The sequence below is a fragment of the Castor canadensis genome, chromosome 10 (assembly GCF_047511655.1).
Source record: "Castor canadensis chromosome 10, mCasCan1.hap1v2, whole genome shotgun sequence".
Classification (NCBI taxonomy): Eukaryota; Metazoa; Chordata; class Mammalia; order Rodentia; family Castoridae; genus Castor; species Castor canadensis.
Window position 1 is genome coordinate 3,580,507 of NC_133395.1, and position 23,395 is coordinate 3,603,901.

At 42.2% G+C, this 23,395-nt stretch overlaps 1 protein-coding gene across 3 annotated transcripts in view; it reads right to left on the minus strand.

Annotated features, from left to right (window-relative positions):
- Window positions 1-709: 709 nt before the first annotated feature.
- Myo16 (myosin XVI) overlaps window positions 710-23,395 on the minus strand; it is a 518,261-nt gene continuing 495,575 nt past the window's right edge. For all 3 annotated transcript variants that reach the window (XM_074043002.1, XM_074043003.1, XM_074043001.1), the window contains exon 35: window positions 710-5,300. In XM_074043002.1, the coding sequence (XP_073899103.1) occupies window positions 5,073-5,300 (228 nt within the window). In that variant the 3' untranslated portion in view covers window positions 710-5,072. The remainder of the gene's footprint in view (window positions 5,301-23,395) is intronic.

Genomic DNA, 23,395 nt, shown 5'->3' on the forward strand with positions numbered 1-23,395 from the left:
CACCCCTTCTCTCTGCTAGGGAACTTGCTTGCTTCTTAGAATATGAACTTGACAGTTCCATCACACTTGCTAAGTCCATGGAAATGACAGCAGTTCTCCAAATATGAAATGCAGTTACAATCTTCCAAAGAACCCAACCCCTGTAATGCACAGACACATTCTGTATTTATATAAAAAGGGGTCCAGAAATTCATCTCATTATATGAAAATTATTTATCGAACACTCATATTGATAAATAATAATTGGGGTCCTACTGGGGGGGGTCTCTCCCCCGTTACCACACCAGAGCCAGTTTGACTGGATTCAGTTTAAGATGTTCCTCTGTAAGAGAACCTGTCCTCACAATATGGCAGAATTGATACTTCCAAAATAACTGATTTAGAAACTAGATCTCCAGCCCCTTTGTTTGTTAAAATCTTAAAAGATCAAAACCTCAAATTGGATTTGGTTTTAGTCCATTTTTCTGTGGAGCTCTGATCCCCCGTTAGGCTGTATCAATTGCTCCAGTCTCTTTCATTTTCTTTAGACTTTAGGAACGAAATGGTGGCATCAGGACAGTGTCACCTGGGCACACTCACTGCCTGACTTTAACGCAGCACGGGCTTCTGGGGGCTGTGAGATGGCTAATTCAAAGCAAGGGAGGCCACATCGGAGCGTTCCTGTCAGAGCACACAGTTGAGACAAATGCATACATTCATTCACCTTTAATTATTTTCTTGTAAGAAGACATCAAAATTTCCTTCTGCTATTGTGATGATCTGGTAAGCTACATAAAACCCACTCACTGCTGTCCAAGCATACAATGATATTTAAAGTATAAATACACTTCAAAGCCCTCAGAAAATGATCTGAGAAATTAGAGCACATGACAGATGTGTATTCTAGGCTTCTAATAAAACTTGCCCTTTGAAAACTATCATCTTTAAAGTTTACAAAGCATCGGAGATTTCAGAGAAACTTATGGAAATCACAATAATAGAACACTCCAGGGGGCTGAAGAACTTGGGCAAAGCAGAAAACCTACAAAGGTAATTCTTTCCAGTCTGAAACTCAGCACGCCACAGCGCTGGACCATCTAATGGGATCTTTGTCACTCACAGGGACACCTTGCCGGGAAAGCATTGTTCATGATAGAATGTGTTTTATAGAATCATTCTTATGAATAAGATGTAAAGGAAGAAGAATGAAGGTGGGAATCATGGTTTAGTTTTTTGAAGGCTGTGAGCTTACCATTCCACAGTAAATGGAATATAATTCATTTCATTTTCTTTGTATGGCTCTTCATGTGCCACTTAAAACCATTTGAAGCATGAGGCAAATTTGTGCTCAAAATTTACTTGGAACACAGTTAATGAAAGAGTGTTTTTTAATTGAAAACTTCCTGGTGAGAACTAAAATTGAAATCAATGTCTTCTCACTAAAAAAAAATACAGCTAAAAGTTGGGGAGAGGGAATTAACAGTTCAGGGTAATGGTCAGGAATGAAAGCATCCTGCAGAATGTCATTATTTAGTTTCCTCAGGAACTCTGTTGAGATTTGAGTTGAATTTGAAGTCTAACTGGAAACTGACAGCAATAGAATCTAGAGTGAGGTTTTCCATCTTTCCACGCTATGGAATTTAATATGTATTTGTTCAATGTGTAATGTTTACATGCAAAGTCTATTCACAAATCTCAGATTTTAATTGGTTGTTACTTTTATTGCATAGATTTACACAATCATAAGTCTGCTAAATTAGATACCACTATTTAAGAATAGTAATGGTCTATTTTTTTCCATCCTGGAAAATATATTCTAAGTAATTTTAACCTGCTATAAACATTTTGATAGTGGTTTTTAGAGCCCTCTCATAAATAATTTTTTAAAAAAGCAATAGAGGAGGCAGTGTTTGAACACGGTAATAATTCATACCAATTACATGGCTAAACAGAGGTTGCAGGTCTAATAGTACAGCATAATTCATACCTTATGGTCTGATGGCCATTAAAACATGATTTTTTTTTTTTGCAAACATACATAGCTGTCAGAATTTTGCTTATGCAGAATAATATTCAGAGCTTTCTTCCCCAGAATAGCGCCTCTGTCTACATTCTCACAAAGGAACACTCACTAGAAAACCAATCAGGGCGAGTTCGATGCACACAAGGACCCGGACTTTACCTCTGATCAGTGTGATGATGGGTACTGTTGCAGGTTCCGGGGTGTCTGTGCTATCGAGTCTCTGCTGACCCTTGTCTCAGGTCCAGTCAGATAGTACTACAGCAGTGAGGAGCACAGCTGCAATCTCTCTCCATGGTGGAGGAGCAGAAACCTAAGCATAGATGGCCTTACCCTCTGAGCCAAGAGATCACGGTTGAGAGCTGACAAGGGTTTGTCTTCCAGCCTCTGAAGTCCAATGAGGAATCTCTAGACAGATTAGCTAGAAAAGGTTCATGGGTGATGGTCAGACCTCCCTAATGCCCTCATAGGCCTTAACGTGATGCTTGGCTGTACAAGCAGTGTGGTTTGGACCCATGGGGAGTTTGGGGCCTTTGTTCATGTAAGGCCTCCCCATAGTGGTCCTGCACCATAGTTTCACACAACTGTGTATCCAAAAATGGTCACTCGATTTGGAATTTTTAAGGACATCTTTAGATATAAGAAGTTAACAATGTCTATCAAGCTAAAAGCATGTTTGTTTCATAAAGACCAGGATTTACATTCTGATGGGCAACTTTAAAACTCTGAGTTTTTATTTCAGTGTCACTACAAAGATAATTACCCTGTAGGCATATGTCAGTGCTGTGAACTGAGTGTTTGGGTATACCCCAAATTACTTTGTGCAAACGTAGTCTCCTGTGTGGGAGTGTTTTGGGAGGCCTTTGGGAAGTCAATAGGTCACAAGAGTGACCTCCTCATTATGGCGTTGGCACCTTCATAAAGGAGACTCCAGAAAGCTTGCGTTCTTTTCTCTGTCGTGTGAGCTTATAGTGAGAAGATGGCTATCAGAAGACCAGGAAGCAGACCCTCACCAGACACCACCTGGGGGAGCATTGCCTTGGCCTCCCTGGCCACCCTCTTGAGCTCTGAGAATAGATGTTGTGCAAGCCAACTGCTCACAGGTATCAGCCTGAACTGGACAGTCCATTTTTGGAACAATAGGCCACACACACCTAGCATAGTCACAGCAAGCACATGCAAGAGTGATGGCTGGGCAGCTTGAGTTCCTCTCTGGCCTAATAAGTTTATGAAGTGAGGTGCCACCCAAACTCTCACCTTCACCCACATCCTTAAGTGCAGGGCTTGGCCTAGGAAGCCCTGTGGTGGTGAAAGTTGACTGGGCAGAGTTCAGAAAGTCAGAAGGAAGGGAGATGGTAGAGAGACAGGCAGGACCGGGGCTAGCTATTGTCTGACTGGGGACCAGGCAGGCCCCCTGCTTCCTTGTGATTGTTGGAGGACAGGTGTAACCATGTATCAGCTGTGTCTTTGTCTATGGTCCTTCTGATGCTCTGACATCCAGGGTCCTCCTGATGCTGGAGGGAGTGCTGTCCCCGGAGTCAGTCAATTACTAGACATCCTCTGCTTCTCAAATGCAAGGCAGTCAATCCAGAGCCCGCAACACAACCACATCTTTCATCAGCTCACAGGGCCCTCATTCAAGGCCACTGTCTGCCTGCCCAAATCACCCCAGACCAGGTAGTAGACAGCTAGGGCCAGCTGCACGTGGAACCTCCAGATTTTGCTATAGCAGCAGGTTCTGTGCCTGTACCCTGCCTCAGCCTGCACAATGGCTTCACCTGGCTCTGCTGTATCCCCACATGTGGTGTGACAGGCCCACTTCTCTCAGGATTTTTAAGCACAGCAAAGTATCTTTTGATGGCAGTTGGGATATCTGAGGTCAAAATAATCATACAGCTTCTGAGGCTTACAAACTGCTTTGAAGACAACATACTGTGGTTGAGCTCCTTCCTCTATTTCCCCCACATCGCTGGTTAGAAAGCACAGGTGTTCCTGGAAGACAGACCCACCATCAAGTGAATGAAAGGACAGAAGAGCAGAGTTGCACCCTTTTATTGACACAGCAACTTTTCAAAGGCTGGTATGGATAAAAGTTCCAAGTAGCAAGACAGGATGGTCTAGAGCCAGTGCTCGGAGCTTATGGCAGTGGTGAAAGCACATGGTGAGGATAAGCAAGGAGCACACTAGAGCAGGGTGGGGACCAGTGGGGATCATGCAGCGTGCCTGGAGAGGCAGTGTCAGGTAATGCACACTGCCCTCCAGCCAGCGAGGTTTATCCTACTTGTTTGGACTTTTGAGACCTGGGCTCTAGGTGACCCTCTTGCACCACCAGCTGTGAACTTGAGCCCATCAGTGTTTCACTGAATGTTGCAAATATCCTGTAACCTATGCTGAACCTGGAGAGTGGAGCTTAACTAAGGAGCATGAAAGCCACTTACCCAGAAGAAATACAGGGCACAGGACAGAGCAGCCTCCCAGCTGAGCCAAGCCTAACTGGGGGACCAGCCCATACTCCTGTAGGGGACAGGCAAAGCTAAGCAACAACACAGCCTCCAGGCTTTCAGGTATCTTAGGTTAAAAAAAAAGGTGTGTGGAGGAGCAAAACCAAGAAATGACTTTTGAAAATCTGTACTTTGAAGAAAGGGAGCACCACCAATTGCATCAAGTTATAAAACACAGTAACAATCATGTAAATGATTATCAGGTTTGTAACTCCAATGATACATAAACACCTACAAAGAAATAAAACCCTCATCTTGTACACTGCATGACAGCAGGACCATGGCCAGACTGGTCAGTGCTGTGACCCCTGTGCAGAGTTGCAGCTGTCCTTCTCTTCCCTCACCTCACCTGTACTTCTCCCTGACACTGTGCAACTGAGACAGCCTGACGATCAGTGTAGCCATGACATGGATCAAAAGGAACAGACACACACACACACAAGCACACACACAGTCCTGTGCTTTTGTGTAAATGCATGAAGAGATAAAAGACAGCAGGTCTCAGAGGCAGCCTTCTGCTGATGACGCCTGCAGTCCCCAGAACTCTGCTGTGTGCCCGTGTCCAGGCCACATCAGATGGTGCTGTCCCAGAGCTCGGAAGGCAGCCTGCTGCAGGAGGCTCCTTCTGGCTTCTTCAGGAGTGCGGGTTTCCTGCAGGGAGGAGGTGGGGGTGCGCGGGGCTCTGTGTGTTGCAGGATGTGTTGCCAGTCTTCTCTTTCTTCACACAGCTTCCGCCTCCAGTCCAGGAGCTCCTGCAGAGCCACACTTTCATTCTCTGAGAGCCTCAGCTGGTGGATTACCTATGGGAGAAAGAGGATAACAAAGATAGTGGCACACACATGCAGCAGCAATGTCAGGGCACTAAAGCCATGGCCAGGTGGAAAGAGCACTGCCCCAAACCTCCCTCCTTGAGGTCCTGCAGCAAGAAGGTTGGCTGGGAACATCTGAATTCAGAGGACTATGGTATAAAGCATCAGGGGCGTGGACTGATGTGTAGGGACCACACCTCTGGGTGGTACAGGGAGAATCCAAAGTCCCCTTGCCCTGTGCCCTCTGTGATTACACACTCTTCCCATATCCTGCATTTTGTCTTCATTTAATTTTTCTCCATAAAGGATGCTCTCCAAGAAATAGAGTTTTCTCAAGCTTCACCTCTGTTCCAGGAGCCCCTTCCCCAGCTATGCACACAATTAATAGGCAAATGCCAATTATTAGGACAGCACGACCCATCGTGTCCACAATGCATTAACCCAAGGACAGAGGCCTACTCAGATCATTTGTTCCTAGTCAGTGTAATGGAGACCTAGAATGCACTAAGACAGAAATTGTGGCAAAGCATAGTTGTTGCAAGAGATGGCCACTAAAACACTGAACTAGCCTGGCAGAGGCTGGCTAGCTGTGCCAAAGAATTCCTGCAACCTCACCAGGGTAGCTAGCTATGCTCTATCTAGGTTGTGGAAGTGAAGGAAAGAATTTCACCCAACTGTGCACTGCACACTGTTAGACCTGAGCCCACAAAGGTGAAAGGATTCCTGGTCTTTGTGGGCAAGCATTAGAACACAAAATTGGACTGGCTACTCCCCAGATTTGCTATGGTCCCTGAAAACTCACTCCCACTTCAGCCTCAGTCCAATAAATGAGTGGGTTCTGCTACCGTGGGCACCTCTTTTCTGCCAGCAGTCAGTGATGCTTAATATCTAAACATTGCAGACTCTGGTATTATTTTTTTGGGGGGACAGGGGTTTGAACTCAGGAGCCACTCTATCCCTTGAGCCATCCTCCAGTCTAAGACACCAGTATTTTTGGCTATTACACTATTCTGGAAATCAGAACTTTTTTTTTGCGATATCAGGGTTTGAACTCAGGGTCTTGCACCTGCTAAGCAGGTGGTCTACTACTTGAGCCACACTCCCAGCCTGAAATTCTGGAAATCAGAAGGCAGTCCTGGGGAGGTAAGGAGGAGAGAGCTGGCTCATTCTATCTCCATAGCCACAGATGCTTTGCTCCAGCACCACTTGCCTCTCATCCAGACTTCTCCTGAGGTCAGAAGAGAATGAAACACAGCAGAACATGGCGTGTGGCCCTTAGGCACAGAACAGTCATGGGAAAGCAGCAAGGTTCATTATTGTTCGGGTTCAATTCTAAACCAACACCTGAGCCTGCACAAGGGAATCTCAGACTAGAATCAAAGGGATGGTGCTAAAACACAAAAATTGTGACAGACCCATTTCAAAACCCATTACTAGATCTCTAGAGCTAGGTATTAGCAAAAGGAGTTTTCCACAGTGAATGTACAGGCAAGAAGGAGGAGGAAGAGAAGGAAGAGGAGGGGGAAGAAGAGGATGGTGATGATGGTGATAAGGAGGAACTGGAGGTGAAAGAAGAAAAAGAGGAGGAGGAGCAGAAGGGGAGGAAGAGGAGGAGGAAGAGGAGGAGGAGGAGAAGGGGAGAAGACAAAATAAGAAGAAGAGGAAGAGAAAGAAGAAGGAGGAGGAGGAGGGGAGGAGGGAGAAGAAACCTTAGTGTGGAGAAGAATACTAGGATTGTTCCTTGTTGCTTCCTAAAGCAATGTCTTGGCGAGTTGCAAAGCAGGACAGCCCCTTAAAAGAAGAGTTTTTTCTCTTCTCCAGCTTTGGCCAGGATGATCTGGAAATGAGAAATCCTCTGGTGCAGGTGCTGTGGGAGCCAGCTTGCTTTCTACAGATGACAGAGTGATCCAAGACAGTGAGGTGCGGGGAGCATGCATGACATTTAGTCAGGTAATGAGTTCTTTGGAGTGCCAGGTGCCTGTCCATGTATCTGACGATCAGACATTAACTCATGACTCTTCTTATGAATCCTATAAAGGAAATGCTATTGTTTTGCAGATGAGGAAACTGAGGCACAGAGAAGACAGGTAATTTTTCTAAAGTCACATGGAAGATGGCGAAAGCAGGCAGTCTGGCTTAAGAGCCCATGCTCTTCTCTGGGTTTACGTCTGTGACCATTCTCCAACATCTGTTGCCCAGGACCAGATGCATGCAAGAGTCAGGGTCTCCTACATCAAGCCCTTCCTTCCTCGTTTTCTAAGCAGGATTTTAGTGACATCTTTGTGATTCTCCATGAGTGTCTTGCAGCACCTCTGCTGCTCCTGCTAGTATGCCGGGCGCCTCCAGGCTACTCTTTCAGAAGATTTTTCCATGTGTGCATCTTGGTTAATATCCAGCGTGTAGCAACAATCTCTGAAATACCATGTCACTGGCTTTACTCTTCTTAGGAGGGACTATTTAATTGGTGGAAGAATATCTCTACCATCTTAGTCAAGTGTTTTCCCGAAACTGTGTTAAGATAGCATCTTTCTTAACTGACACAACTTCATATTCACTTATTTAGGAAACAAAGCCCGGATGTCTACTTCTGGATAGGACCCAGTAGTTCATGACAGGTTGCTGGTCCCATGTTTTTTTTTTTTTTTTTTTTAAATGGGGATACGTAAATTACAAAAATGATATTTTAAAACATCAGAAACCAGACATGGTGGCTCATGTCTATAATCCCGGCTACACAAGAGGCAGAGATCAGGAAGATGGAAGTTTGAGGCCAGCCTAGGGGATTAGAAAGTTACATGAGCCCATCTCAATCAACAAGCCTGGCTTGGTAAAGCATACCTGCCATCCCAGCTATGTAGGAGGCATGGGTAGGAGGAGCACCTTCTGAGGGAAAATTGAGAAACCTTATCTTAAAAAATAATTGAATCAAAAAAGTCTAGGGGCCTGGCTCAAATGGTACAGCATCTGCCTAGCAAACCCAAAGCACTAAGTTCAAACACCACTACCACCAAAAAAACCAAAAAGACATCAGAAAATTTTGTCAAATAGGAGAAGCTTTCTGGGTGAATTGGGAATTCCTAGCTGGTTCTATTTCCTTGGAAACAACTAATTCTGAAAAACTCTTCTACTGTTCCAGAAAGCTTCTAGAAGGAAGATAAACTGATATTCTGCATTGCAGAATTGGGACAATTCCAAATTGCCTTACATAGTTTATTGGTTAGGTCTCCCCACCATTTCTGCACCCCCCAACCCCTTCCTCACCCTACTTAAAACAGTTGCAAGAGGTTTGACCATTCTATTTCATATATGAATACTAAGCCCATCAACCACATCCTCTTACCTTCGTGTCCTCAGTTTACCCTCCTCCCCCACAAGTCCCCCCCCACTCGATATCGATCTTATAGTCTCACCTTTCATTTTTACCTCCATAGTCAGTGTTCAATGGAGTTTTTCGATGTATCCCAGCAGTGAATGTACTGTAACTTTGGTCAGTTTAACCTCTTCTAATACTCTCCCATATACTGTCCCTCACATCCCTATAATGTGACAGCTTTCAGTGGATTTCGTTACATCATCTACCTGCAGGATGCAATGCGCTTCGATACTGTTGACTCGTTCCCTTTTCCTCTCCCTCCTCCCCTGAGTTCCTTGGAATAGTCCCTGGTACAAACAGGTTCTCTATATAAATGTGTGTGATCGTGTTTGTTTTTGCGTATACATTTACCTTTTGGATCTATCTTCCATATGTGAGAGAAAACAAGCAGCCTGTCTTTCTGAACCTGGCTTACATCACTTAACATGACGTTTATCTTCAAGTGACATAATTTCATTCTTCCTTATGGTCGAATAAAACTCCATTGTGTATAGATACCACATTTTCTTAATCCACTCATCAGTTGTGGGGCACCTGGGTTGCTTCCATAGCTTAGCTGTTGTGAACAGTGCTGCAATAAACATAGGTGCAAGTGTTGGCAAGTGTGGGAGGAAACAGGAGCCCTCATGCATCACTGATGGGAACATAGAACCACTACAGAGAGCAGTACGGAGATCCTTTAAAAACTAAATAGAACCGCCAAATGATCCAGCCATAGCACTCCTGGGCATCGCCAGAAGGAATGTGAGTCAGAATACACTAGAGACACCTGCACACCCATATCCATTGCAGCACTGTTCACACAGCCAAGCTGTGGAAACAGCCCAGGGGAGATTTTGACAGAAAACGTCCCAAGTCCCCTGAGTCACTGCTTCTCTTTTTGGGAAAAAAAATGTCTTTTGAAAGCTTCTTAGCGCTTACTAAAAATATCTGGATTCCTAAGTACAATAAAAGGTGCAACTTATGCACCAAACCACTAGGAAGCCCTTTCTTACCGAGCACTGGATGTCGGGAGGAATGCAGGGAGCACCGGATGCTGTCTTCCAACCACCAAGCAAGAGCTTCCTCTGGATCCTTCATGAGCAAAAATCTGAGCAATGTTTGCATGAATCACCTGTGCTCAGAAGAAATGCTTTCACCACGGGATCCCACAGAACGTGCCTTATTTTCTATTTTAGAGTTGAATAGCTATGGAGTAAAATCTACTAGTTACTTAAGAGCTGCAAAAATGAGATGCTAAAATATCAAGATTTCTGTTCTTCATTCAGAAAAGAAACCAAGAATGCTCACAGGGCATGTCTTAAATGACATGTGACATGTCACACATAGGACATGTGCCCTGTGTAAGGATGTGTGATCAGCTACTCCCTTCAACACAGCAGACTTCAGAGGGCATTTTAAAATATGATCTGAAGATGTTTCAAAGATGAAGACAGTACCCCTAAATAATTAATAATTAAATATTTAATCTACTGCACTTAGACTTATTAAATTTATTAGACTACGACACACAAGTATCACATTCATCAGAGTCAGGGAAAGAAGTTTTGTGAGAATTTTGCAAATGCTACAATGTACCCACACCTAGCACAACAATAAAAAATAATTTTGATATTACGTAGCAAATGTATGCGGTTATGAATGTCATTTCAGTGGTAGTCTAGTGATATATAAACATTTAAAATATCACTCAAGGCCAAAACACTACTAAGTCAGTATTTATCCATCCCATATATCTTAGGTCCCATTGGTAACCTCATTTACCATTATTTGATATTTCATAATTAAACGTTATCATGAACAGGTTAGGACGACTTTGCCACAAAAGGTTTTCGTTTTGATATTGAAAGGGAATCATTTTGTTTCAGAAAGAAGCAACTGGAGGTTAGAGTGCTGCTGGCCACATGAGCTAGAGTCAGGTTTCACGTGTGACCAAAGGTGCTCACGAGCACCCTGCAACTTAAGGCTTGTGTCCTTCACTTTGAAGATGTTTCTTCAACCCTCACCACCACCTCAGGAGAGTAATGTAAGAATTTGTCATTCTTGGCCCTTTGACTTGAGAAAGTCCCCAGCTATTGTTTAAGTGAAAGAGAAAAGCCAAGGCTTCTCACAATTCATGGCCACAGACAAACGCAACATAGTTTCTTACTTTGTTACGACATGGAAACTCTTTAAGTACTGAGCAACACGTTACAACTATAATGTATATAATGTAGCCATGGTGCCTATGTGATTTAGATAGGATGGAAAAGGAAAGAAGTTATACAGGAAGAAAATGAGCTGCTTTTTCTCTTTTAGGGTTTAGATTTTAAAAAAAGAGCACTGAGTTTAGTGAGCAGTTTCGACAAGTGTTAGGCATAAAAATTCTGAAATTGAGGTTGCATTTTCAAGGGTCCTTAAGTTTTTCAGACAATTAAAAGACTTTGCCTTTATTTTTTCATGGTGTTGAGTGCCTCATGCTTTCTATCATGACCCTGACCTTAGCTAATGCACAATGAGATCTTATTTTCTGCCTTTTTATTTGACTTATGAGTGGGTTGACATAAGTAATATTATTTATAGTGTTACAAGTTACTGAGAAAAGAGCAGATGGATTTAAAAAGCAAGTATGTTTTTCCCTCCAAGTAAAGCTAGGTGAGATGCAGAGCAGGGCGAGTTTGAAGGTTGCCCAGAAGGCCACAGGGAAAGCAGTGGCACAGATTCCTCTAGCCAGGGCAGGAGCAGGCAGGAACGCTCAGGCTAAGGGGAGCTACCTTGATGCTCAGCCAGCAGCCAGCACCTCCACTAAGCTAAGAAGAATCTGTCACCTCAGCTGAGCGACATGAATTTTAATTTTGCTGTTGAGGTTTTTATTCTACTCAATTTGTACATTTCCTTTGGCTTTATAGCTGTGAGTTAAAAAAGATAGATTTTTTTGACACTATGTGTCTACATGTAATTAACATAGTGCCAAAATGATTTTGAAAGTCGTAAGAAAATTTATTTTTCACTTACAAAGGGTCATAGGTTTTATGTGAGTTGAAGAAGCACTGGTGTGTTCAATGTAAGCAGAGTTAGTTACTACTTGACACAACTATGGTGCCCTTTAGGCTCCCAAATGAGCAAATTAATCCGTACCCAGTCCACAGCATCCAGTTCCTCACTTAGAAAACAAATGTGATACAGACATGTGAATGCCTGGACCATATTTAAGAGAAGGGAGACACATCGCCACATTGTATTTCACTGTAGGTTCATGTTTTAAAAACAGATGAGTGAGCACCTTACCTCCATCAGGTCCAGGGGGGACAACAGAAGACAGGGACTTCAACAATGCCAGACTGACCCTGAACACAGTCCTGGACTTGTAATGCTTTTCACGTCTCAAATTCAGATGAGCTCCTTTTCACTCATGTGAAAGCCCTGGGAACATACTGCAGACATTGTGGCGCTGAATGGTCACAGAGGATGTGGGTGGTCCCAGTGCCTTTGCTCCCTGTGAAGTCAGACATGCCCAGATGGGCTTGAATGGCCAGTGGGTGGAGCCATGCAGGGGGAGTGGGACCATCACTACAGACTTCCTGGTGGCCAAAGAGTACAATGAGTCAAGCTTAAGGGATCAGATGAGTTTATAATATGCCCAGAATTTTTATTTTTGGATGGCATGGAGAGTGGTATTATCTTTCACAAGTACAAAACCCAATCTCTTAGAAATGTGAGGAAGTTCTAAGTCACTTTAAATGTCTTTGAAAACCAAATTGCTTGCTGGAGGATTTATAAGATACTTGGAAGTTTTTCTGTGATTTATAAAAATTTGACACTCAAGAGATCTGAAAGTCTTGGAGCTTGGGAGCCACTTGCAGTTCAGAGGTAAGAAAGCAGAAAGTCACTGTGGAAAATCAGACCCATGAAAAGAAGGGACAAATGGATCTACCCCCAGTCTTCAGAGTCCTGGATAGTATTACAAGGGCCACCCCAAGGGGCTGCTCTTAAGGCACAAGACAGCATTTTCATGTGCAACTTCCTGCTGGTTTGTGGCCTGTGCTGAACCTGTAGCGACTGTGTCTTCCTTTCTGCTCCCAAGAAGGGTCCTTCAAGGGCAAAATGGAGCCATTAGCACTCAATAAGCATGGCTGTCTCTCACCACTACAAGCACATTTCAAGTTCCCAGCATGTAGGAGCAGACATAAATGATCATGGTCCAAACCCATCTCCCAGTGGGCTACGATGCTCATTCTCAAACCAAAGCCTTTCCCTTCCCTAGCTTCTCAACAAGAGCATTTCCCTATGGAAGCTGTAATCCTTAGCAAAATAATACTGTGACCCCTGACTCTGGCTACTGGTACCTTGATGGCTCAGACTGGAGTAAACATAATGGCTTCTTCTGTTTTTGCAAAAGTCTTGTGATTTTATGTTCAGAAGTTGTGGGCATTAATAATCTAGTTTTCATTCCCCTATCCGGACTGTAAAGTATCTTGTGTTTCTCAACAACTAGGAAACATCAATTAGAAAGACAGAGTTATAACGACTGAGTTCATGCAAGGTCTTTCTGTAAAGTGAGATATTTATAATTACTTCACTTATTTTCAGGGGTTACAAAACACTACGTCTCTCACAACCTGTAGGGAAATGTAGCAGGATCTAAACACTTAATAAGGCTTTTATTCATGTGTGTATTTACAGGTTTTTAACAATTTCCCACTGTAGTATGGTTAACAGAGTTCTATCAGATGAACTCATTAAGATACAAACATTTCTTTGAATTTCTAGGGACAATATTAGCTATTTTAATTTAGTAGCTGGCTGTGGAGTTTTTACTTTCAGTCTTTCCCTTGAAGGATAGAAATAGTCTTTGTTAAATAATTCAGATGTAAATCCTGTTGCTGCTCATTTGTCACAGAATTGATTTTTTCTATTGACTGTTCACCCAAAGGTGAAAAGAGGCATTTACTGACATTTATGGAAATTAGAAAGAAGTGCCCTGGGTAACTGAATAGTGAATATTAGTGTTGCAAATGCTAACAAGACACCGAGGAAAAATACATCAAAAAAATGAAACTGAAAAAACACAGTCTGTGAAATCCAGGTCCATCTAAATAAATCCTAAAGACTTTGCTTAAAACAGAATGTGACTAAAAACACAGCCCATGATTAAAAGCTTGTATGCATATCTATTTTTTTCTGAAAAATCAACAGAATTATCAGAAAGTGGAAACAGCATTGTGGTTTAGCCTGAAAAGAGTTGGCTCTTCTTAATTCAGAAAAAAATCATTTATGTACCAATCCAATTAAGCTCACTTTCTGGATTTTGTTTTCTTTGTGGCTTAAGGTTTTAATAAAGGGGGGCAGTACTCTTTAAAAGGCAAGTTAAAGTTTGCTGACAATAGAAGTGACTATTGGACCTTGGGAGTGGGTGAAGGACTTTCATTTTTTACCATAGCTAGATGGTTTTCTGAAAAGTCAAGAGCTATTCTTTATTTTCATAATCAGGAACATTATTTGAAAACCATTTGATATCATTTCACTAGACATTTATTGGGATTTTGGAGTTGACTTTAACTTCTCAAGTCAAAGTTATGGGTAAAAATGAACATTGACAAGTTAATGTATGTGTTTTTTCATGTTTACTGAAAATTAAAAAACAGAAACTTACAATTGCACTAAAATTATACAATATTATTCATTTTTAGCATTTGAGATATGGATTTTTGTATGAAGTGTGTCCTCTGACGTCCATTCATTAAAAAAACTGTAGATTCAGTATTAGTGATGAGCAGATTATACCAAAACTTGAGGTCTAGCAGACCACTTACATAATGGCACATTATTCTCAAAGGGTTCAAATCCAGGGAATAGATGGGAAGGCACAAATCTGTTAATTGCAAGCATAGAAAGTATGAAATTCCCTTCAAAATATTTTTCTTGGGATGATGTGGGAAGCTTCTTGCAAACATAAGGAGCTGTGACCGAGGATAATTGATCCCCTAGATTTTCTTCCTTCATGAATAAGTCTGTTTGTATCTGCTTGTTCAAAGTCTGCGACAGCACCTCCCTCTCGCCCAAGACATCAAGCCCACATACTCCAGGACTTTCCAGATTTTCTGGCCACACTGTTCATTCCTGCCCTGTCCTTGTCCATTCCTACATTGACCTTATATTTCAACAGAGATGTGCAGCGCACACCCTGTGATTCTGTTTCTCTTCCGCTGTGTCTGCACACCCACACACAGACCCCTTACCTGATGAAATCCTGTGGCATTTCCAGACCTGTCTCCAATATCATTTCCATGGTACTGTGTTATATTCATGAAGCATTTCCATATGTCATTATCCTCACAGACACCCACAAGCAGGTGAGATAAATGGGCTAAATATCATCAGCCTCATTTCATAGATAGGGAAATTCATCTTTTGATTCCAAGTCACTGGGCCGGCAACTGGTAGAGTCAGAATGCAAATTTAAATGCATTGAGTTCAGTCAGCCTTCTTAGGAACTAATTAGATTGCCTTTTAAGAAGGATCCCCTGTCTGCGAGTCAATTAGCGAGTGTGCTGTAAGTGTTTATGAGAACGGAAGGTGCTGCGATCATTCCACGGTTCTTGTGAAGAAGCAGCAAACATGACCCACCTCCCTCAGTGGCACCATGCAAACTAAGCAGAGGACATAAACACGTGGACAGGTTCGTGAGTGAAGATGTGTGGATAAGACTCAAGCACAGAGAAGTGACAAGGTGGAAGAGCACTAGTGGTGGATAATTTAGTCACAAGATTGCTGCTGGAACACTGAGGGGACACAGTTCATTGAAGGACACCATGGCCACTGGGGTGCAGGATTTTGTCTCCATTAAAAAGAAGGGTAGGACACATGAAGGAAGACCGTTCGGTTTGAAGGGTGGAAAGAATGGTTTCATACCAAGCTTGGAATTACAAAACTGTAAGAGAGAAGAAGGCCCGTGAGCTCTGCGGTAAGATTTGAGAACTGACAGCTGGATTTGGCATAGCGGCAGGAAGAAAGGTAAGGCCTGGATATGTAAGTGAGGGCCACCATCAGGGGAGTGCCACACTCAATCTTCAGAGGATGGAAGGTCCAAGTCAAAGGACACTTTTCCCCCACTTGCCACATCAACAAGTATCTTAATTTGCACCATTTTAGAGACCACAGCTACTTATTAGTTCATTAATTTCTCAAAGTGTTTTTCTAGAAATAGCTGGAATTTATGTGTTCAAGTACTAAATGAAATTAAAGAAGAAAGGGAAAAATAATTTTGTGAAACTGGATGCTAACAGAACCCAACCCAAATAGAAGCTGACTGTCAGCCATACTTAGGAAAGGGGTGAGGGTAGCAACTCCGTGTGCTACACACAGAACACAATGCGTGGTGTCCCTTCTCTCTCCTCAATCTTGGTTCTCCACAGTGCAGAGCTTCTGGCTATGTCTGCAGGACTGAAGGTAGGTGACGCACTTCTTTTGATCACTAATGGCACTAAAGGTTTTGAGAGCATTAGCACAAGTCTCAAATGCCACTTTATTAAAGAAGATTGGCTTTATTGCTGAGCTAAGTCAAGTCCATTGATTCTTGAGGAATTTTTAAGAGTTACAAACTTTGTACCATAGGCTCATGACATCAGTGGGTATGTGGTTCCAAGGAGACCTCTGCTGAGGAAAACCCATGCATGCTCAATGCCACCAACTTTTGCTAAAGTCACGCCGGCTTTCAACAAATCTCAAATTTTCCCTTGATCACTTCATTAAGCACATTCACGTTGACCTTGCTTTTGGGGCACTATTTACTTTTTGGGAGGCAGATTTTCACAAAATTAAAGGCAAGAAAACAATCAGCAGGATTTAAGCACAGCCGATGATCACGTGGGGTGGAATGACTGAGCTGTGGAATGTGTGTGCAGGAATGTAAAATTTCTGTTTTGGAAATTTCTTTTTATTTATTTAATTTTTAACTATGTTTAGCCAAAACTGTATGTAATAAGTCTGTGAAGAATAAGAATAAGGTGGGATTACGTCTAGAACATTGTGTGTGTCTATGTGGGTGTATTTGTGTGGGTTTGTGTGCGAGTATGCCTCTGTGTGGGTCTCTCTGTGTGTGAGTGTGTCTCTGTACATGAGTCTGCATATGTACGTTGTGAGTGTGTATTGATTTTGTTTTAAAATTTCTTACAAGCAACATCCAAGAGTTCTATCATTGGAGGACATGATCAGGCATGATTATTGCTAACTGAATAAAGATCACTGGATAACAGAGGCTGGGTTGAGTTAATGAAGTACGACATATAACAATGTCTGCCTGCAGAAGTAACTTAGTAAGTCAAAGACATGATGAACTCGGTGGACCTACCAACAGGTAATCACAGATAAGCCACAAAGACCAGCACGTGCCACAGGAAGACCAGAATCTGATGAGGAAATGTACACTTGGTCTCTTCTTGGGTCTGGGATGATTCTGCATTCAGCTTTGGGATGAGAAAGGTCACAGAAAGTCAGGCAAGGAGGGATTGTGTGGGAAGAGGCACCCATCACTGGCTCCCATTCCATTGGCTAGTCTAAGTCACATGACCAATGCTAATCAAAGAGGCAGCTGATCCTAACTGCAGAGGCAGCTGGGAAGTGTGGCCTAGAGAGGTCCATGAGAAGAAGAGAGGGATTGACAGGCAAAGCATTAATCATGGGACCCTGGGGTCCATGTCAGTGCCTTTAAGAAAGAGCCAGGCAATCATGGGGATAGAAAGCTAAAGAAAAGAGAAACAGACATCAGGAGGGGTGAGAAACACATCAGGAAAGGAAAAGATTGTGCCAAAGTAGGCAGAATACAAGAGTGAGTCTTTAAAATCACAGCTTCTTTCTGAGAATAGATAGTAAAAATCACCTGCAAGTGTATAAAATTCACTCAAATCCACTTGGGGGTTCACACTCTGGGCTTTTTATATCCCTGACTTCATAACACTGTCCAGTATCACACTTCATCTGTTTTAGAACCTATTTCTGACAGAGTCAGAAATACAAAATGACAGATTCAAATCATAATGTAATCACTGGAATCAGAGAAGAACCAGGCCTACTAGGTCTGCTGAGGTCATTAGCTAAATCCTCCCTCACTGTTAGCTGATTGCATTTCTGCACAATAGGAACTTGCTGTGTGTGTCTTGTCTCTCTCTCTCTCTCTCTCTCTCTCTCTCTCTCTCTCTCTGTGTGTGTGTGTGTGTGTGTGTGTGTGTCCCTTCACATGCTCAGATATCTTGAGCTGAAATAGAGGTATATATCTAACACTTCCCATGTACAGAAAAGGCCAGTGTTGACCCAGTACACACACACTGAGCGGATCAGATCCCAAAACTGGTAAAATGGTTTTGAAGAAAATAATAAAGCAGCACACTCATAATTGGCATTTACATTTAGCCTCTGGCTCCAGTTTATAATAAAACATCCTCTTTCTAGACTTTACACTTAAACAAATGGGAATTTCAACTTCTCTAAGCATGCAGGATAGGCAGCCTAACTTGCCCCAGCCCTCCATCACAGGCATCCCCGTCAGGCACTGGCCACCTCCACGCCTCCCTACCAATGCTCAACCAGACATCAGCTCTGGACCAGCCTGACCTCACTGGTCTGTGCTCTTCCTCGAGGGGACTGACAGCCCTGACTGAACCCAGCCTTCATCCGCCAACCTTGCCTCTCCTGTCCTGATGACCCAATTTGACGTTTTCTTTTTGGCAGTTTTATTGCTTTTTGGCAGATCCCACACTTCCCTTCAATAGTGTTTATTGTTTGCTTCCTCATGCCAGAATTGGGCTTCCACAAAGGCAAGGATATTTATTTTGTAGACCAGGATATCCCCAATAACCACAAGTGGACCTCAATGAATATTTGTTGATGAATGAACAAATGAATGAATGAGTGAATAAGTGAACCTCTGAAAATCCCATTTCACATGATCCATTCCCTCGGAATTCAAATTGCTAGGAATTATTATGCATCTTACATTTTCCATATAGTATGCATACATGTATGTATGTGACACAGAGTTACATGCAGTAAAACCACATATATTGTTGTTTGAAGGCAAGATAAGGAATCTTCCAGAGTCCTGTTCATGGCATGTGATCTTAAAACTACATAACTTCTGAAGCCCACTGGCATATAATATGTGAGCCCACTTTCATCTCCTCCAACTAGTGAGGCAGTTGCCTGAGGCAACTGACGGAGTTTATGAGTGTATTTCTAACATGGACCTAAATAAAAATATTTAGTAAAACCAGGAAATATTACATCAGTTTGTTCCTCTTAATTCTCCTGGAGCTGCTATTGGTTGACAAACAGATTTGGAAATTTATTGAGGGTTTTGTGTTTATAATGCAAAAGTGATGAAGTTGCATTTGGTTCAAGAGTTTATTGCACTCTACACACACACGCATGCACACACACCCACACATGTAATACCAAAAACCAAGCTACATAAAAGAGACATTTATTTCAGATCCATGGGGACATCACAGCAGAAACTCATTTGCTTGGCAGGACAGCCAGGGAGGCCGTGGAGAGGAGACGACACTGACGAAGAGTATGGAAGGCCATGCACAAGGATGGAGGACAGTCCATCCCTGGCAGTGTGCTCAGAACTGCAGTGGTCTTACATTGAAAAAAAATGTAGAGCAATTGTTTTCTGTGTAGAAAAATGAAACATTCAACTGCTTGCATCATACTCAAAAACAAACAATATTTTTAAATGTAGGAACATAGCTCTGTGGCCAGCAGAAAGATAAGAAAGATCTTTATCTCCATATTTTTATATAAAAAGATTTTCTTGAACGTCACAGACTCTGAAAGTAAGGGTTAATCCATTTGACAGTATGAGCATCAAAAAATGGATTTGAGATAAACAGGTAAAGTGGACCAAGATGTGGTAAACCCACTGCGGTCTAATTCTCTCACTGATTATGACTAAAGCTTTGTAGAAGAAAAACATCCTCTGAGGAATCAGGAGAGTGAACAGAAGCCAGTACATTCTCGAGGTAATTAACACTTGAAGAATGATGGCAGAATAATGACCTTCTCAGCTCAGTTAAGAACTCTGGGACCTGCTGTAAGTGAACTCTCCAGGATGCTCTGGAAGCCCATAGGAGACCATACCAGAGCTTCAGGAACGAGGGAGAGCAACAGAAGGGCAGAGTCTGGGACTCATTTAAGAAGTTTTTTCCTCCTGTGTGTTTCTCCTTATGTGACTACTGAAAGCAAAGTGACAGCATTGCCTGGGAGGTTTTCATGTATGTAGATGGACACAGACAGTTACACAGTAAAGGTCAGTGGTGTCTGGTAAAAGGGTGATGTGACTGCAAATAAACTGACATCACGTATGCACCTGTTACAACCACCAAAGCGACCACAAAAGTACACATAGAAAGACAGGCTGCTAAGATTCCGGTAGGGAAAATGAGTGTTAAAAGACATTTTAAGTAATCCCAAATAAGCCACCATAAGGAAAAAGAAACAAACCAACCAAAAACAGTGGGGACAAATAGTAAACACGTAATAAAACAGATACTCCTAAGTCCAACTATGTTAATAATTATGTTGAATATCAATGACCTGTCAAAAGCTTGTGAGGCTGGATAAAAATAAACACGGTCCATCCCTATACTATGCACGATGAACTTGGGTTAAATACAGGAGCATAAATACACTTGTAGTAAAGGGATGGAGGTTTTTGGAGGGAGGAGCAAAAATTCTAGAATTAGACAGTGCTGATAGTCATGTGGCCCTAAGAACTTAATTTAGGGATGTTTATTGTTCCTTAAAGTGTGATTCAGATAGGACAGAATTATATTGCAAAAAGGTGTTTGAAAAAAATGACCCAGGTGAAAAGACAGTGATGAGAGGATGATGGCGGAGCTGTGTTAGTTCTAGCAAACGGGACTTCAGAGAAGGGAATTTCACAAGTAAAAAAGAAACCTGTGTGATGATGACCAAGTTACTCTTTACCAAGTTACTGCCCAGTCCTGACATCTATGTGTCCAAAACTAGAGTTTCCACCACATGAGGCAGACCCTGGTGACACCAAGGGCAGAATTAGACAAAGCTGCAATCAATTCCAGTTAGGGGACTTCAGTGCTCTTCTTAGAAATCCATAGAAAAAGGAGTCAGAAAATCAGCACAAATACAGAATTAGATACTGTCAACCAACTCAGCCTAACTGAGATTTCAGAAGACTTCCCAGAGACAGCAGTAGGCTCTCTCTCTTCAAGAGCATGTGAACTTTCACCAAGTCAGACCTAAAACAAATGCCCAAACTGAAAGGAGCAGAAATCACACAAGGTGTCTTCTCAGATCATAACAGAATCAAACTAGAAATCAAACAGAAAGATCAAGGAACCCCTCCCACCCCAAATATTTGGAAAGTAACAACATTACTCAAAGAGAAAGTCCCAAGGAAAGTTAGGGAAAACTCTGAATTGAACGCAAGTGGAAACAAAATATATCAAGACTTGTAGGATGCAACTACTTCAGGGTTTGAATGGAAATGCATACCGTTATACTTTCATTAAAACAAAAGAAACATGACAGATCAATGATCTCTGCTTCCTACTTAGGAAATTAGAGATAAAGAAAATTAAGCCCTATTCAAGCAGAAGGGAGAAAGTAGTGGAGAGATGAACAGAAATCAGTTGAAAAAGAAAGTAACAGAGAAAGTCAATAAATCCAAAGGTAGCTATTTTGGTTTTGGTGGTACTGGGGTTTGAACTCAAGGCCTTACACTTGCTGGGCAGACACTCTACCACTTGAACCACTCCACCATCACTCTGTTTTTGTGATGGGTTTTTTGAGATATGGTCACACAAATGATTTGCCCAGACTGCCTTCAAACCATGATCCTCCTGATCTCTGCCTCCTGAGTAGCTAGGATTACAGGCGTGAGACAACAGTTCCTGGCCAAAGCTAATTTAAAAAAAAAATCAATAAAACTGATAAACTAGCTCAACTGACCAGGAATACAAAATGAGCAAAGTGTTTGCCATGAGTGAAACTAGCACTGAATATTATCCAACATTTGTAAAGAATTTCTAAGGTGATCAAGAAAGTCCTACAAATGTATCAGGAAGCAGGAGAAGCAGGAAAAGAATGTATTTGAATGAGTAGGACTGAGGATATATGACTACACCTCAAAACAACCAGGAAAATGTAGAAAAAGACCATAATAATATCCATTTTATACCCAGCATCACATTGGCAAAAAATTAAAATGAAGTGAAATAAATCACTAAGCTGGGTGAAATCCCATTCTCTTTTAGAGTTGTATAAATGCATTTGACTATTTTAGTAGCAGGTTGGCACAATAACCACTACCCTTGAAAACACCCATACCCAGAACCTCTGTTTCCCATCTCCAGGGGACCCTCCAAGAATGCTCTTTCAGTTATGAGTGAGAGTCACCTTCAGGGACGTCCACTGTGGCATGACAGCAATCATACTCAGAAGGTTGCTTTTGTGGTTTTTCCATCCTACTGTCCAGCTGTGAATATACTGTCATTAAGAAAAGCTGTGATTGTGTTTTCATAAAACTGTTTTTGAGAAACATCTTCAATGGAGTGGATGTGCTTACATCCAAACTGTGCTTTCTAGCCACTGAGTGTCACCATGCCACTGCTTCCTTCAGAGGGACACAACAGACCACAAGATGACACCAACCACCTTGTGGTCTGGCAGACAGCTGACCTTAGCAACACTGCACTCTAGGACCCCAGGTGGCCAGGTAGCACATAGCTAAGTCCTAGAGTCCTTCCTGTCCTCATTAGCTTGCTCCTTGCCGAGCTTGTTGAAGGAAGACAGATGCAGTGTTGGGCTAAGCTGTTGTGCACCATCATCAGAAGATGCTCTCAGTATTGACGTCTCAACTCTGAGGCCTCACATTTAAACTGGAGTTAAAATTCAGAATAAAATATTGAAGGAGCAACGTGGATCAAAACAGAAAAAAAAATCCCATCTCAACACCAAAAATAAGCATTTTCTGAATAATCTGTAAAATGCAAATAAACACATGCAGAGAGTGTCTACTATTCTTAACACATGCTGTGTGACTTATAGACGTGCACACTTAGAAAAGGGCAGATGTGGACAAGGACTGTGGGCTGACTATAGGACAATGATTCACTTCTGGTTTGGCAGAAGGGATGGGATCAAAAACTATTGATTTCTCTAAAAATAGAGTTCCAAAGCTAATATGGCAAAATGTTTGATTCATTGAAGATCGTTGTTTTACCAGTCACTGTGCTTTTCTAAAAATAAGTCTAAAATGTTCCATAATAAGATATTTTTGTTAGAAATCACATACATGGGGCCAGGTGCCATGGCTCAAACACCTGTGATTGCAGCAGTGCAGACACAGGTACAAAGATCATGAGTCAGGCCAACCTGGGTGAAAATGTGAGACTCGTCAAAACACAACTAAAGCAAAAAGGGCTGTGGGCATGGTTCGAGTATTTCAAACCCAAGTACCACCAAATAAAAGAGGAATATTTAGGCTATACAAATGGTGCAATTTTATGATGAAAAATATAAAATACAGCATGTAGGTTTTTTCCAGTCTCTATTTATCTATACAGGGCTTGGTCTTTCCCTGCTGAAAGTAGTGCTATTTCACTTACACCATCAAATTAATTTACTGTCTCCATTTGTTGCACACAGCATGTAAGTGGTGAATATTGATTCCCTGGAAGCTCAGTTGTGAGAA